The following is a 15,353-nucleotide window of genomic DNA, read 5'->3' as shown; positions in this document are numbered from 1 at the left end:
GTTTAACAACCAGCTCTCAAACCAACAAAACTGGGAGTATACATGTTCATATAGTTTTTAAAATAACCTTTATCAGTGTAAAAAGAGGTTGACACACTTTTTCTGAAAAGGATAGATAGTAAATATTTTAGGCTGTTGGGGTCAGAACATCTCTGTTGCAACTACTAAGTCCTCTTCTTGCCACAAAAAAGCAGCTGTGAACAGTGTGTAAATGAATGAACGTGGCCTTCTCCCAACAAAAGTTTACTTATAGAAATGGGTCTCAGGCCCATTTTTTTCCACTTAGACTGTCATTTGGGAATCCCTGACTTAAAAGGATGTATAGCTAGTAATAAAATACACAATATTCATTTTTACAAGTCCCAGAGAGTTGATTGTTACAAAATGCCTTCAATGTCTTTGCCAAACTATTTTATCTGCATCTTATCATTGCCAACTGACAAACAGTAGCTCCTAAATGAATATGACTTGATATTTTTGTTAGACAAAGGTGAAATATCAAAAAAAAAAGTTATATCAGAACTTCACGAATGTGTCAATGATATGAAAAACTTTTCTAAGTTAAATAGTTTTCAAATACTAGAAAAGTGTATTTTTTTCAAATTGTGGTACCATTCATGATGTACAGATAGGGAGCAAAACAAAAATCAGGTCAGGATTTGTGGTGCTTGCCAATGTCTGCAAGTATAAAGGCCCCAGCTGTGACCACGATCACCCTAGCAATGAACGGCACTGCATGTAGAGTTGGGAAGAGATGCTCATATGGATATAGTGTTCCCATCACAGAGGTGCAGCACACAAGACTAACACAAAAACACAGGTAATAGTTCAAGTAGTAAAATAATTAGGATATTAAATTGTACTCATTACTCTTGCCTTTGCTATAATTTAAATGTAAGTAAATTTAATAGTAATTTAATTTTTAATAGTGACTATGTAAAACACCAAGCTCACAAAATTACTGAAAATCTAACAATAGGCTCCTAGAAGTAGCACACTCACACAATCAGGTGTAGGTTAGGAAAACAGCTTGACAATAGTACATCTTAGAAAACAACAACAACAACACGTTAATAACCTCCTTATCACACTCCTAAAAGGAGTTATTAATCAAGGTCTTCAAATATCAAATTTTTTATAAATATGACACCAATTGTCCTAACCCTTTCTTTGGACTCTCAAAATTAATTTTGAGTTATTTTGCTGGCTCTTTTTCATAATCACCCATTTAGTCTCCATTCTGTATAAGAAATGTCTTAAAGTGCATAATGCTCACTCTGATAGAAAGATTCCCTTGTATTTGGTCTGCTAAACAGCAACAAAAATGGAAACCGTATTTCTGCTTGGTATTCAGCTTTTGTCCTATCAGGCTGACAATGGGAACTCCTCATTGTTAATTGTTTAGAGTCGACATCTAATTAAAAGCCTCCTATAAATGTTAATTGAAAGAATTAATTACATTACATATTTTGAGTGTGGGTTTGGGAAGTTCAGTATTCTTGCCCATTGAAAAGAGTAAAACCAAAGAGGGTATACTTATAATTCCCAAACCTGGGGTCACCAGGTAATCTGGAGAAATTTATAAAAATACATAACCCTAGATGCAGACCAATGGAAACAGTTTCCCTAGGTTTAATGAGTCAGAAAATCTGTCAGTGGCACCAGGAATAGACTACCTAGAAGGGTCATATGACCCTTTACACTTGCTATAAAGTTTACTAGTGTAGTTATAAATAACTAGAGTAGTTTATGGGAAGTGAGAGGGAGAGAGAGCATGAGTAAGTGAGCAGCAGCCTAGATTGTGAGCTCTCAGAGAGGAAAAGTGTGTGTGTGTGTGTGTGTGTGTGTGTGTGTGTGTGTGTGTAAATAGATAAATACATACACATATTTTCTGTTGCTGTTTTTGCCTTTATTAGAACCCAATACAGTGATGTTCTAGTGTAAATACTACCAGGAAAAATAAACCCACCTTCCAAAGCCAATATTTATATATAATTATAAGAGAATGTGGCCAATCCTACCGCATAAAGAAAATAATACTTTTAAGTTCTTTCAGTCAAAGGGCAAAGGACTCTAGAAAAGGCTACACCTTTACTCATTTCTTATTTTCTAGGATGAATGCAGGGCGAGAAATGATTCCACCAGGTTTGATATTAGAAACTGCTGGGGATTGGGACTGGCTCTTTTGAGCTAGTTTGCAGCTAAGATAAATGATCTTTCATTTAGAGGACTTGGATTCCACAATCTGAGAATTTTTCCTTTTTTTGGGGTGGTGCATCTGACTGCCTGTGCTTGCCTAACCCTACCTGTGCCATTAGGTGTCTGTGAACTATTAGTTGTCTATGGGATTAATGGGCGGAAACAGGTAACATATTAGAAATTTATATTTTACACTGATGGGAGACACTATGGAGACAGACTTGGAGTGTAACAGCCCATGATCCCAAACTGTCTCTATAAAGTGGTTTGTAGAAGTTATTTAAAAGTAACAATTTAGAATAAATTCCAGGCAGATTACCGGTAGGGGAATTACTGAATTTGCATGTTTCTATTTTAATATTTAACATAATATTTTCAATTTGGGGAATTACTCTAAGAAAATTACCAAAAACCATTTTAAAAATTGCTGGGAATATACATTTCTATCCTCTCATTAATGAAGAGAATTCGTTATTTAATGAAATCAAATAGTGTATTAAATTGGTATTTTTTTGGCCTGCCTTTATCTCTCACCATAACACCCCCATCACTTTTGTCACTTATTACTGAGGTCCTACTCTTCCTCAAGGTAACACATGTCATGAGTGAATATAACTTTACTCCAAACAAGTAAGACTTAGTCAGACAGCATGCTGAGGAGCACATAAGGGCTATTTTATTTTTAAAAGACATCAACTGTTATTCCATATTAATTTTCCAATAACAAATATTATTCATGCATATATTACTCATGCATTCATTCATGAAAAAGGAATGCATATATTTCAGCATCCCAGAGGGAAAAATATTCTAGGAAAAGTGGGGAAGCATTTCCTGACCTTAAGACAGAAATACATGTTTATTATGTCGCTTGTATGTTACAGAGCAGTGGTTGGGCTTACTCTACTCTCTATATCTTAATATATTCCCCCACTTACATTTAGTGTGATGAACAAAAGTGCAAAGAAGAGAAATGGACCTAAATTAATACTAAAATTTTATGTGTTTAGGTGTACTGCAGGAAATCTTTTCCGTGTCTATGAACCTCACATGCACACAGTACTGTTTGTTAGAGAACCATGAATTATCATCAAAATGTTATTCTTTTTTTAAAAGAAGAAAATAACCAACACACAGAAATCACTGCTTCTATAAGAGATAAGTCAACCTGAGATATCTTATTTTCAAGATTGTGAAAACAGAATTGTGTTGTTTATTGACATGTTTACTTTTATTCTAATCATATATAAAAATTATATTTATCAAAACTTACTTCAAAAATATGAATCAGTAAATACGGAAATATTTATTTGCCTAAAATGAAATATTTTAGGGAGGACATCTGATTATTTCCAAATTTTAATACAAGTAATTAATTTTATTCTAAATATTTATTATTAACAGTGGATTAAAATATTTATGAATATCAAATTTTAATTTTATATATTCATAAATATGAATTTTATAGTTATATTTGCAAAGAATTATCCATCTATCAACAAAAATAACTTTAATAAACAACAAAATAAAAACATTTATTGCTATATTTCTTGAATAAAGGACTATCCTGTTCATTATGATTTATATATAAATATTTATTGAATATAAGATATCTGGCATGGAAGTGTTTTGTGTCAATATTAATAAAACATTAAATTTTTTATACCATAAAATAAAAGTTACTTATAAACATTGGAAACAAAACACTTTATCTGAATAAAAATAACATTACAAAAATGGGAAATAATATATAATTTAAATCTATGGACAGTAGCATCAACTAACAGTTGATTATGTATGCATACACATGTATTAACATATACTTAATGACTAAAAACAATAAAAATACAAGTATGTGTGAGGTCACTTACCTTAAGAACATCTCCTTGTGCTAAATGAAATGTTCTGGCTGAAATATTGATTCCCTTTCCTGCTTGAACCTGAATACTATAAATGCATTCATGGTTGTTTTCATAGTTGAGTGGATAATTTGGAGAGAGCAAAATCCCTTCATTACTTGTTGCAGATGCACCACATTCAGCTGCAGGTAAAACAGAATATTGAAGTATAGTTTACCAGAGAGCATTACCATTTTCAAGTAATGTCATGTATGAGTGTGTAAATGTATTTCATTTTAACTGGAGCCTAACAGGAAAATAATGTACAGAATGGCTAGGTGCTATAGATGATTCATTATTATGTGGGAAGAACTGCTTGTGGTCAGGACACTTGTATATAAATGGAAATGTACAATAATTTCAGTACCTCATACCCTTCCCCATGAAAGTATAGCAATGGAAAGGACGAGAGCAAAATATTTTCAGAATATATTTTAAGTTTCTAGATCTTTGGCTAATTTATTACTTTTAAATTTATAGTTTAATTATTTAAAATGAAAAAGTTGAGAAATTAATTTGGTTTTATAATGATTCTAATTGAATCTTTTTTAATTTTTACTTTTGAATTTGACCTCTTCCTCCCAATAGTCAGCATTCTCCTGATTCAAGAACCTTAGTAAAAAAAAGTAAATGAACACTACATTGCCTTGGAAAACCACATAACAAGTAAAATCCACTAACCCACTAATAATAACAAATTGGGCATCTTTAGAAATGGTATCACCATTCAGTTTAAAAGACAGAATGGATTAAGACATTTTCTTTAGCAATGCATGGTACTGCTAATTCTCCAGAACTAATTATGCAAAATGTGTAAACATGTCTAACCATTTAGAGAGAATTAGAAATTTCTTATTTATTTTTAAATTTAATTTCAACTTATTTCTTAAAAACATTGTAGAAATATTGCAATATCAAATAAGGCCTTATAATCCCCAAACACTTTCCTTATATCTTAGAAACTAATAAACACTTTCCAATCTTATCTAATAATTTGCTTTATATTAGCATTACCATAGGGAGAGTTATGTAGTTAAAGGATGAACTAACCAGAATATATATAAAGTAATTATATTCCAGAAATCAGATTTTTAAAATAATAATTCATGGGAACAGTCATAGGAAGTATAAAAGAAGGTGAGCAACAATGAACTGCTTTACCTTTTAAATGACTGAACATTAACAAAATTAAGGCAAAAGAAAAAAAGCCTAATGAGAAAATGAAAAGGATTGAGATTGAGCAATCATTATAATATCAACATATTATAAAATAATAAAAACTAATGATGTGATGCTAAAAATCAACTTGTCACATGGATAAATATAGTTCAATATAGTTCTTACAAATTTATTTCAAGTAAAACAAAACAAAACAAACCTCACAGACTCCCAAGACTAATATAAATTAGTTTGTTACTTCACTATGTTCAAACATAAAAATAGGTAGATCCTTATGCTGTTAGCTATGTACAATTATAATACCAAACCAAGTTCACAAACACAAGAACAAAAGTATAAAAATCATAAAAATAAAAAGGACAACAAGTATCAAATGTGGCACAGATTCTGTCTCCCTGAAATTAAACTACCCTTGGCAATGTGAATACAGAGCCAACTGCCAGAGTTCTGGCTTTTGGAGTTTGCTATGTCTTTCATTACATTGTGCTGTGTAATGATTCAATTCTTCTGCATCTTACACTTTTCTGAGCTGCTGAGACACTTCCATGGGTATGATGTAAAATGATACTATGAGTCCTTCACTTAGTGGAAAAGAATCATTTAAACTTTACATCTTCCTCCTTTCCTTCTCATTTGCTTATTAGAATCTAAGTGTGCTTGTGAGGACGTGAAGGTAAAGGTATTGAACCACACAGATGATCCAGAATGCAAACATATTTTTATAATCTTGATTGCTAAAGAATGCAGTTTTAAAGTACTATAAAATCATGGGGGTCTGACAATATCTTTTTGACGCCAGCTTGCAAAACATTAATACATTGATTAAGAGCTCATGCGTTAAAATTTGGAGATTTAGTTTTCAAAGCTAAGCTCTTTCTTCTACCAGTATTTTTTGGCAAGTTATTTATTCTCTATCTTAAACCTCAATAGTGTTTTTATTACAGTGGGGATGATAACACCCTTCTCACAGGATGTTTGGTTTCTCTGTGTATGAATTGAAAATACATGTACACTGATAATACCTGTAGAGCATTAGCAAAGGGCTGGCATATGCCAACAGCTTGATAAACTAAAGCTATCATTATGAGTATTTTTTAAGTAATTTATTATTTTTTATTTTTATTTTTAATTATTTTTAAACTACAGTATTCTGTCTTTTACTCCCATCCCAGCCCAGCCCCCCATGTCCCTCCCCTTTCCACCCCCCTTAGTTGTTGTCCATGTGTCCTTTATACTAGTTCCTGTAAATCCTTCCCCTTTCCCCCCTGAAATTTCCTCCCTTCTCCCCTCTGGCCACTGTCCCCCTGTTCTCGATTTCAGTGTCATTGTTTATATTTTGCTTGCTTGTTTGTTTTGTTGTTTAGCTTCCTTTTAAAGGTGAGATCATATGGTATTTGTCTTTCACCGCCTGGCTTATTTCACTCAGAATAATGCTTTCCAGTTCCATCTAAACTGTTGCAAAGGGTAGGAGCTCCTTCTTTCTTTCTGCTGCATAGAATTCCATTGTGTATATGTACCATAATTTTTCAATCCATTCATTTACTGATGGGCACCTAGGTTGCTTCCAGCTCTTGGCTATTGTAAATTGTGCTGCTATGAACATTGGCTATATCCTAAGAACCCTAAAATACCAATCCAAAAAAAACCTATGCATTATGAGTATTTTTAATTTGTATTTACTTATCTTTAAAGGAGAAGGGAAGAAGAGAGAGAGAGAAATATCAATGTATGGTTGCCTCTTGTGCATCCTCTCCCCTGCCCGGGACTGGCCTGCAATCCAGGCATGTGCCCTGACTGGGAATGGAACCATGAATCTCTGGTTCACAAGCCCACCACTCAATCCACTGAGCTACACCAGCCAGGATCTCCTTATAAGGCCTGGGCCTCATATTTTTAAAAATATGAATAGTAATGCTGGCACCATGTAATACATACACACAAAAAAAATTTGGATATTTATATTGTCCCTAATGTGACTGTCTAGGTGTATACAGATTTTTATATGTGAAAAGCTGGAGGACTCTTCCATATTTTGGAGAAGCACTTATGATATTAAAATTATTTTAACAGCTTATATAAACTAAGGTTTTACTCAGTAAAAAGTTGCTTCAGCTACACTTTACAATATACTAATAATTTATTGTTCACTTTTCGACATTTGAATAGGCTATTAGAACTTTCTGCCATAAACATTACTAGATTTATAATGTATAATTGAAAGAAGGTTTGTTATTATATGAAAAAGTAACCTGCTTTTATTATAATTTAATACTTCAGTTGCTTTAAAATGGATATGAAGGACTTGTTATTTGGTAAAATAAAATGAGGACTTAAACCAGAAGAAAGAAAATTAAAAAAGAAAATGTCCATTAAGTTGGCACCTTTTTCATTTAATCAAGGATAACTATAAGTTTGGGTGCAGAAGGAAAATGTACTGACCGTTGTCCACATGTATTAACAATTTCAGGAAAACAACAGAGCTCTATACCAAACGTAAGTACTTTCTCCGCTTGGAGCTGTGCGCAACTACCTGCGTTTAATGCCAATGAAGCCGATTCTGTATTTATTCCTCACAACAACTTGCAGGGAAAATCTCTTTTGACAGTTTTACAGATGAAGACACCAAAGTGAGCCTTCTTGCTGAAACCAAACAGACTGTATCAGAGCTGGGACTTCCACCTGTCATTGTACATGGTCCTAATCTAAATACTTATTAGTGTGACAGGAGGCACTACTAATAATTATCCTATGGGACTAGAGAAACCGTTGTGTAAATTTATATATACTCATGTAATATATATATCTGTAATCCATTATACATAATTAGTAACATTCAGAATGGTTATTTTATTTGAAAGAAAGATCTTGAAATATAAAATATATTTAAAAATTCAACCCTGGCTGGTGGGGCTCAGTGGATTGAGTACCAGCCTGAGAATCAAAGGGTTGCTGATTCAACCCACAGTCAGGGCACATGCCTGGGATGCTGGCCAGGTCCCCAGTATAAGGTGTGTGAGAGTCAACCACACATTGATGTTTTTATCCCTACCTACCTTCCCCTTTTTCTAAAAATACAGAAATTAATAAAATCTTTTAAAAACCCCTTTTTCATAATGTACTACTTATACATACAGAAAAATGGACACAATTTTTTCAATAAGAATTTTAATAAAGTAAATTATTTACTAATAGTAGGTTAAGAAGGGACTTATTTAACCAAAGAACTGAGCTCCAGGAGATAGGTGATTCATAAAAAAATTATTTTTTACATGGAATCCAATCTTTGATTTTAGCTTTGAATTTAAAATGTATTCTCAGTGACCAGAGAGGAGAGGGGAGGGAATTTCAGGGGAAAAGGGGAAGGGTTTGCAGAAAAAAGTGTACTGGACACATGGACAATGGGGGGATGGAAAGGGGACGGAGGTGGGGAGGGCTGGGGGGGGTGGGATAGAATGAAAGTAAAAGGCAGAAAACTGAACAATTAAAATAAAAAAATAAATATACTACATAAGACAAAAATAATAAAATAAAATGTACTAAATACTGGCTTCCCGGTACCCAATGCAGCACTAACATTTACCTTGCATAAGCTCTATTTCTGCATTTCAGCTGCAGCAGTCTTGTTCGCCCATTGAAACTGAACAAGATTTAATGTTGAAATTAACAACAAATTTTGCACAGTGTGACCATATGCCTAAGTCTAGCAATGAACCTGCTTCCATCTCTGTTGTGTAATCAGCCAACACAATGATACAGTTTCCAAATGCAAATCTGATCTGGTACTTTTCACCTAAAATTTACTCATCGTCAGCAGGTCAGAGTCCAATGAATGTCACACAAGTCCATTTATAATGTGAACACTGTCTAGCTTTCTAGCTATTAACTATCATTCTCTCCCTGGCCTTTCTAATTCAGCTTTCCTAACCTACTGGCCCTTTGCCACACTCTCATACTCTTGGCCTTTGTACATGCACTTTTCTCTGCATGTGAGCATCACCTCAGGTCCCAAGGGATGTGATTCCAGAGTCCAAATAAAGAAAAAAAGTGATGTGATGTGGAATTATACTATTATGACTCTTTCAAGCATCAGGCTGCAGCAATAGTATATGAAATAAATGAAATAATGTCATTGAATTATCAAGGATAATTCTCACAAATAGTCATGACTGCAATGTGATGAATGTATGAGAAAATATCATAGCTACAAATTTCACTGTATAGGACATGAATATAACAGCAAGTTTTCACAAAGTATACTTAAATGAGAAGATTTGAGTACCGGCAAACTGCGACTGAATATTCTCAAGATACGTTAAAGTTAACCGAGGAAAAGAGCAACCAGCAGAACAGCTAGCGCAAGAGAGCAGGGTGGTTAGTGGATCCTAGGAAGATATAGTTACATAAAACAACCAACTACATGAAAAAAAGGAGTTTGAGTAAAAGAAGTCCTAGAAATTCAAGGGTCAAAGGTGAATTGAAAACAGTCATCATTTACCAGCAATAGTGACATTTCTGAACGGCATACAGCTGTAACTGAACCAGCCTGAGTTCGTGACTGACCACACCAGGGCAGTGCCAGAGTTTTCAGACAAGTGCATCAGGGTTCAGGGGTGGCAGTGTTTTCTGGAAATGAGGTAAGCACATTTTCCCTACCTTCATGTAATTTCAGCAACTGTTTCCCTCATGTTTCGATCTACAGTGACTTGTGTGTTCTTGATAACATCACTGACTTTAAGCCTGTGGCTATTAATACAATTTCCTACAAAATAATCAATGTTAAAGTATTACTAGCTAACAATGTCTCTTTTCTCTGATTTGAACTGGGGGGGGTCATCTTTAAATCATAGAAATTAATAATATTAAAATACTATATAATTTAGCAGAGTATTAGTGAAATATTTTTAGAGAAAATGCCTTCATATTAATTAATAGAGTATAAATACATCCTGCTTGTTGTGATGCCTTTATTTTGTGAAAAACAAATCCTGTTTATATAATTTTTATTTAAACAAACAAATTAAGAAATGTATTTGATTTACCAATATAAAACTCTTTGCAGAGTTGAAAATAGTATGTTGATAAATGTGGCCTTAGCTGGACTGGAATAGGGGAGATATGTGTGCTGGAATCTGGTGATAAGAGTTACTGCTACCGTGAGAAATACAAGAGAGCTGGCGTATCCACTGAATTCCATTTTTTTCCCCTCACGTACTGAAAAACAGAGCAGCCCATGTGTCATTAATCTCCATTACTGCGGTAAGCAAATCTGGTAGTATCTATTGTTTACACACAGTCATATATTTCCAGATAAGCTGGTAAAATGCTTTTCTGTAATTTGGCTGGAAACTTTGAAAAATGTCTATATTGAGTGAAGTTTGTAGATACTTTTAGGAATTTGCATTGCAATTGAATTCCTTCTTTTATGTTATTTTGATAGCACCACAGGTTATTTTTAAAACTGTTTTATAAAAACAGTTAAAATAAACTTGACTTGGATTATTCAAAAAATTCAGCTTTCAAACCCAAACATATGGTGTGCTAAGTCAAGTAAGGTGTAAGCATTAAGTAGAAATATATTTTCCATATATTTCCAACCAGTGGAAAATAACAGTAATACATGATTGTGTTCATTCAGGAGGGGAGTGGGTTCAAGCTGTGAAACCCAAATTAGACATTTTTTCTTGTCATATATGTGAATGTGCCTAGCTTTCTAGTTTTATTTTTAGTTTATGTTTCAGCTAATTGAGCCCATTCTGTTCCAAATCCAATTTCTACTTTATTTTTTCAAATTAATACACCATAGAATGTAAGAGCTATCATTCATTTACAAGCTTCTAAGAAAGCAAAATTGTTGACAGTAATATATAATAGCCATTGGTTATGGGATACATACCAATTTCAGAGATGTTAAAGTGTTTTGAAAAGAGCATCTGAAAATTGTGAAAAATGATAAATTGTGTTAAGATTGAATATATAGATGAGAACTTCTAATATGTTTTTATTACTTGGAAGCATGAATAACACATTGTTTTTTAGAAAGTTTGTATCAAAAATATTTTTTAATTGGGTATCAAATAAATGCTTGGATCCTCAGAAAGGGGTAGAAAGTAGAAGATAAATAAATCAAAAGAAAAGCTGGGGTAGAAGTACTTGTATCAGACAAAATACACTTTAAAACAAAGGCTATAATAAGAAACAAAGAAGGACATTTCATAATGATAAAGGAATCAATCCAACAAGTGGTTATAACCCTTGTATACATTTATGCATCTAACATAGAAGCACCTAAGTGCATAAAACCAATATTGGCAGACAGAAAGGGAGAGATCAACAGTAACGCAATCATAGTAGGGGACTTTAACAGCCTATCTATATCAATGCATAGATCTTCCAGAGGAAAAAATCAGCAAGAAAACAAAGGCCTTAAGTGACACCTTAAGTCAGATGTATGCAATTGATGTTTTTAGAGCATTTCACTCCAAAGTAGCAGAATATACATTCTTTTCATGAGCACACAGAACCAGCATTACTATAATAGCCAAGATATGGAAGCAACGTAAGTGCCCATCAGTGGACAATTGGATAAAGGAGATGTGGTACACATGTACAATAAAATATTATTCGGCCATAAAAAATAAATTCTTACCATTTGCAACAACATGAATGAACCTAAAGGATATTGTGCTTAGTAAAATAAGTGAGATAGAAAGATAAATACCATGTGATTTCGCTTAGATGTGGAATCTAAAGAACAAATAAATGAACAAACAAAATAGAAACAGACTCATGGACACAGAGAAAAAAAACTGATGATTGCCAGATAGGAGAAGTATGGGGGTGGGTGGGTGGAAAGGTGAAAGAGTTATGAAGTACAAATTGGTAGTCACCAAATAGTCCCAGGGATGTAGAGTATGGCATAGAGAATATAGTTGATATTGTTTTCGTAAGTAACTATACCTGGTGCCAGGTGGGTACTAGACTTATCAAGGTAATAATGTAACAAAATATACAAATGCCTCATCACTATGTTGTACTCCTGAAACTAATATAATATTATATGTCAACTGTAATTATAAAATAAAATTTAAAACATTTATAATTCCCAATTCTTCATTTCCAATCTAGTTCTCTGTGTTTTTCTTGTTAAGTTTACTAGGCCTTTAATTCTTCCTTTTTAATTGTTCAATTACAGTTGTTCCCATTTTTCCCCTATTACTCTCCCCTGACCTACCCACCCCCACCTCCTACATTCAATCTTCCCTCCCTATTGTCTTTGTTCATGGGTCCTTTAGACATGTTCCTTGACTTGACCATTCCTCTTCCTTCCGCTGTGATCCCCCTCCTCCCTCCATCCCAAATCAAGAAGAAGCAGAAAGCCTGAACAGACCAATAAGAGATGATTAAATCAATGCAGTAATCAAAAAAACCTCCCAGCACACAAAAGCCCTGGACACCTGGACGGGACAGTTTCACAGGAGAATTAAAAAAAAAAAACATTTAGGGAAGAGCTAACCTCTATCCTCAAATTATTCCAAAAAATCCAAGAACAGGGGAGATTCCCAAACTCTTTTTATGAGGCCAACATCATCCTAATCCCCAAAACAGATAAAGACACAAGAAAGAAAGAAAACTACAGGCCCATATCACTGATGAACAGAGATGCTAAAATCCTCAATAAAATATTGGCAAACCACATCCAGCAATACACTAAAAAGACCATACATCATGACCAAGTGGGATTCATCCCAAGGATGCAGTGATGGTGGAATATTATTAATTGCAAATTAATAACTGTAATATATCACATAAATGAAAGCAAAGATAAAATCACATGATCATATCAATAGATGTGGAAAAAGCATTTGATAAGGTACAGCACCAATTTATGATAAAAACAATCAGCAAAGTGGAAATAGAGGGAACATTCCTCAACATAATAAAGACCATATATGAGATAACTATAAGCAATATCATACTCATGAGCAAAAACTAAAAGCTTTCCCACTAAGATCAGGAACAAGATAAGAATGTCTGCTTTCACAATTTCTATTCAACATAGTATTGGAAGTCCTAGCCACAGCAATCAGACCAGAAAAAGAAATAAAATATATCTAAACTGGAAAGGAGGAAGTAAAACTGTCACTGTGTTCAGATGACATGATACTACACATAGAAAACTCTATAGACTCCACCAAAAAACTACTCAGCCTAGTAAGTAAATTTAGCAAAACAGCAGAATACAAAGTAACTATTCAGAAATTGAAGACATTTTTGTACACCAACAATGAAGTATCAGAAACAGGAATTATGAAAAAATCCCATTTGCTATACCAATCTTATTCTCTTTACCCAGCTCCAGATGTGTATACCGTGCTGTCTGCCACCTATCTCCATGTATAGATATTATAAGCAGTTCAAATAACCAAACCAAAGATATTTAGTTGGTCTTCCCCATTGGCAGCCTTCTGTGCCCCCTTTGCACCATATCTCAGTGAACAGCAGCCAAATGACTTGTCAGTACCTCTGTGACCGCACATGTGTTATTTTTCCTGACACTGGGCTTTTTCAGGAGACATTACCCTTCAGTTGAATATTTTCTGTTCCTTTCACACACATTCTCCCCCACAACAGCCATGTATCTAATGCCTACTCCTCCCTTAGTCTCAATTGGAGATCATTTCCTCTGGGAAGAACCTCCTGTTTTACAGCCTTTCTCATGCTCTATGAAAAATGTAAACTGTTTACTGTTTACTATTTATGCATCCTCAGACTGTTGGCTTTCTGAAGTCAAGGACCTTATCACGGTACTGTATCTCAATTACTGAGCACAGTACCCAACCCAGAGTGGTTAATATTAAGTGAGTACTCAGTAAAGCTTTATTAATTAAACTAGTCCTTTAGAGTGCTAATCTTAAATTAGATTCCATTGTCTTCTTAAACTAGGTCAAAACTTAAAAAATATGTTTAATAAACCATTTGTTATTTTCTAACCTCAGTAAATGTGAGTAGAGATGTCTCCCTCTTTACATTTCTAATTTTGCTAATCTCTAACAAATAAGTTTAGGAAATGAATTAACTCAACAACTCTAATTTTTATGCTGAACCATGAGAATAGCAGTAGAGTGCTTTAAAATTTAAACATTTTAAATTTAAGCATCTGAAAATGAATTAGCAGCCATGTATAAAAGGCACTATTATTTGTGTACTAAATTGGTTCTTAAGAGGCTTTTTAAACACTCAAAGTCCAATCCTGGTGACAAACACCTTAACACGCATACAGGAAATGAAGTTTAAACTAAAAATAATTTTGATTTCTAACTTTGTATAGCTCTTGGTTTGAAATAGAATACTTTACTTAAGGAGGGAATGGTTAACTGTAAGACTGAGAATGAAATTTCAAAAACATGGAACTCAGGAACACTGTAACAGAAGTATTCAGTTTGTCGTAAAGCTGTGTGTCAATGTGTGTTTGTGTGAGTGTTGGGATAAGGCAGCTGTGGGGAGGTGGCATTGGAAGCTCTGATCATGGCCTAGGAGAAATGCAATATCCCTCTAGGATACCTTGTTCTGACCCTCAGGTTATCAAGCACTGTTCTAATGATGGATTTGCTATGCCTGGAAACATAATGTTAAGGAAAAAACTGAAAATGACTATAAAGATTATGATCAGTAGAATAAAATATATTCCTCTCCCAATAAATTAATACATTCGTATAATCAGTTTTGTCTGGCATGTGCAAATCCACTGAAAGTGGATTTACCAAACTGAGTTCCTATCCTGCAATCTAGGTTTTGAAGGGCCTGCACCAGGGAAAAGACACCCTTTGAGGCTTCGGAGAGCGATCACCCTAGTTGCACCTTCACATAACAACTCTGTCCATGAAGAGAGTAGGTTTTGGACTCACTCACCTGACTTCAAAATTCCAGCTTTCCCACTTATAAGCCAAGTAAGTGACTTTTGGAAAGTTATTTAACCTGGCGTCTCAGTTTCTTAATCAGTAAATTAAGTAAAATCTCTCTTACAGTAGTGAGAATTCGAAATGATAAACTTAAATTGCCTAGAACCAAGTTCAGCAT

General features: G+C 33.9%; 1 protein-coding gene across 3 annotated transcripts in view; it reads right to left on the bottom strand.

Annotated features, from left to right (window-relative positions):
* CSMD3 (CUB and Sushi multiple domains 3) overlaps positions 1-15,353 on the bottom strand; it is a 921,636-nt gene that overhangs the window by 298,495 nt on the left and 607,788 nt on the right. For all 3 annotated transcript variants that reach the window (XM_053661036.1, XM_053661038.1, XM_053661039.1), the window contains one exon: positions 4,071-4,240. In XM_053661036.1, coding sequence (XP_053517011.1) covers positions 4,071-4,240 — 170 coding nt within the window. The remainder of the gene's footprint in view (positions 1-4,070; positions 4,241-15,353) is intronic.

Source organism: Artibeus jamaicensis, unplaced genomic scaffold, assembly GCF_021234435.1.
Source record: "Artibeus jamaicensis isolate MK-2021 breed Jamaican fruit bat unplaced genomic scaffold, CSHL_Jam_final scaffold_916, whole genome shotgun sequence".
NCBI classification, from domain to species: domain Eukaryota; kingdom Metazoa; phylum Chordata; class Mammalia; order Chiroptera; family Phyllostomidae; genus Artibeus; species Artibeus jamaicensis.
The sequence above is the reverse complement of the archived record's forward strand: the minus strand, read 5'-3'. Positions and strand labels throughout refer to the sequence as shown.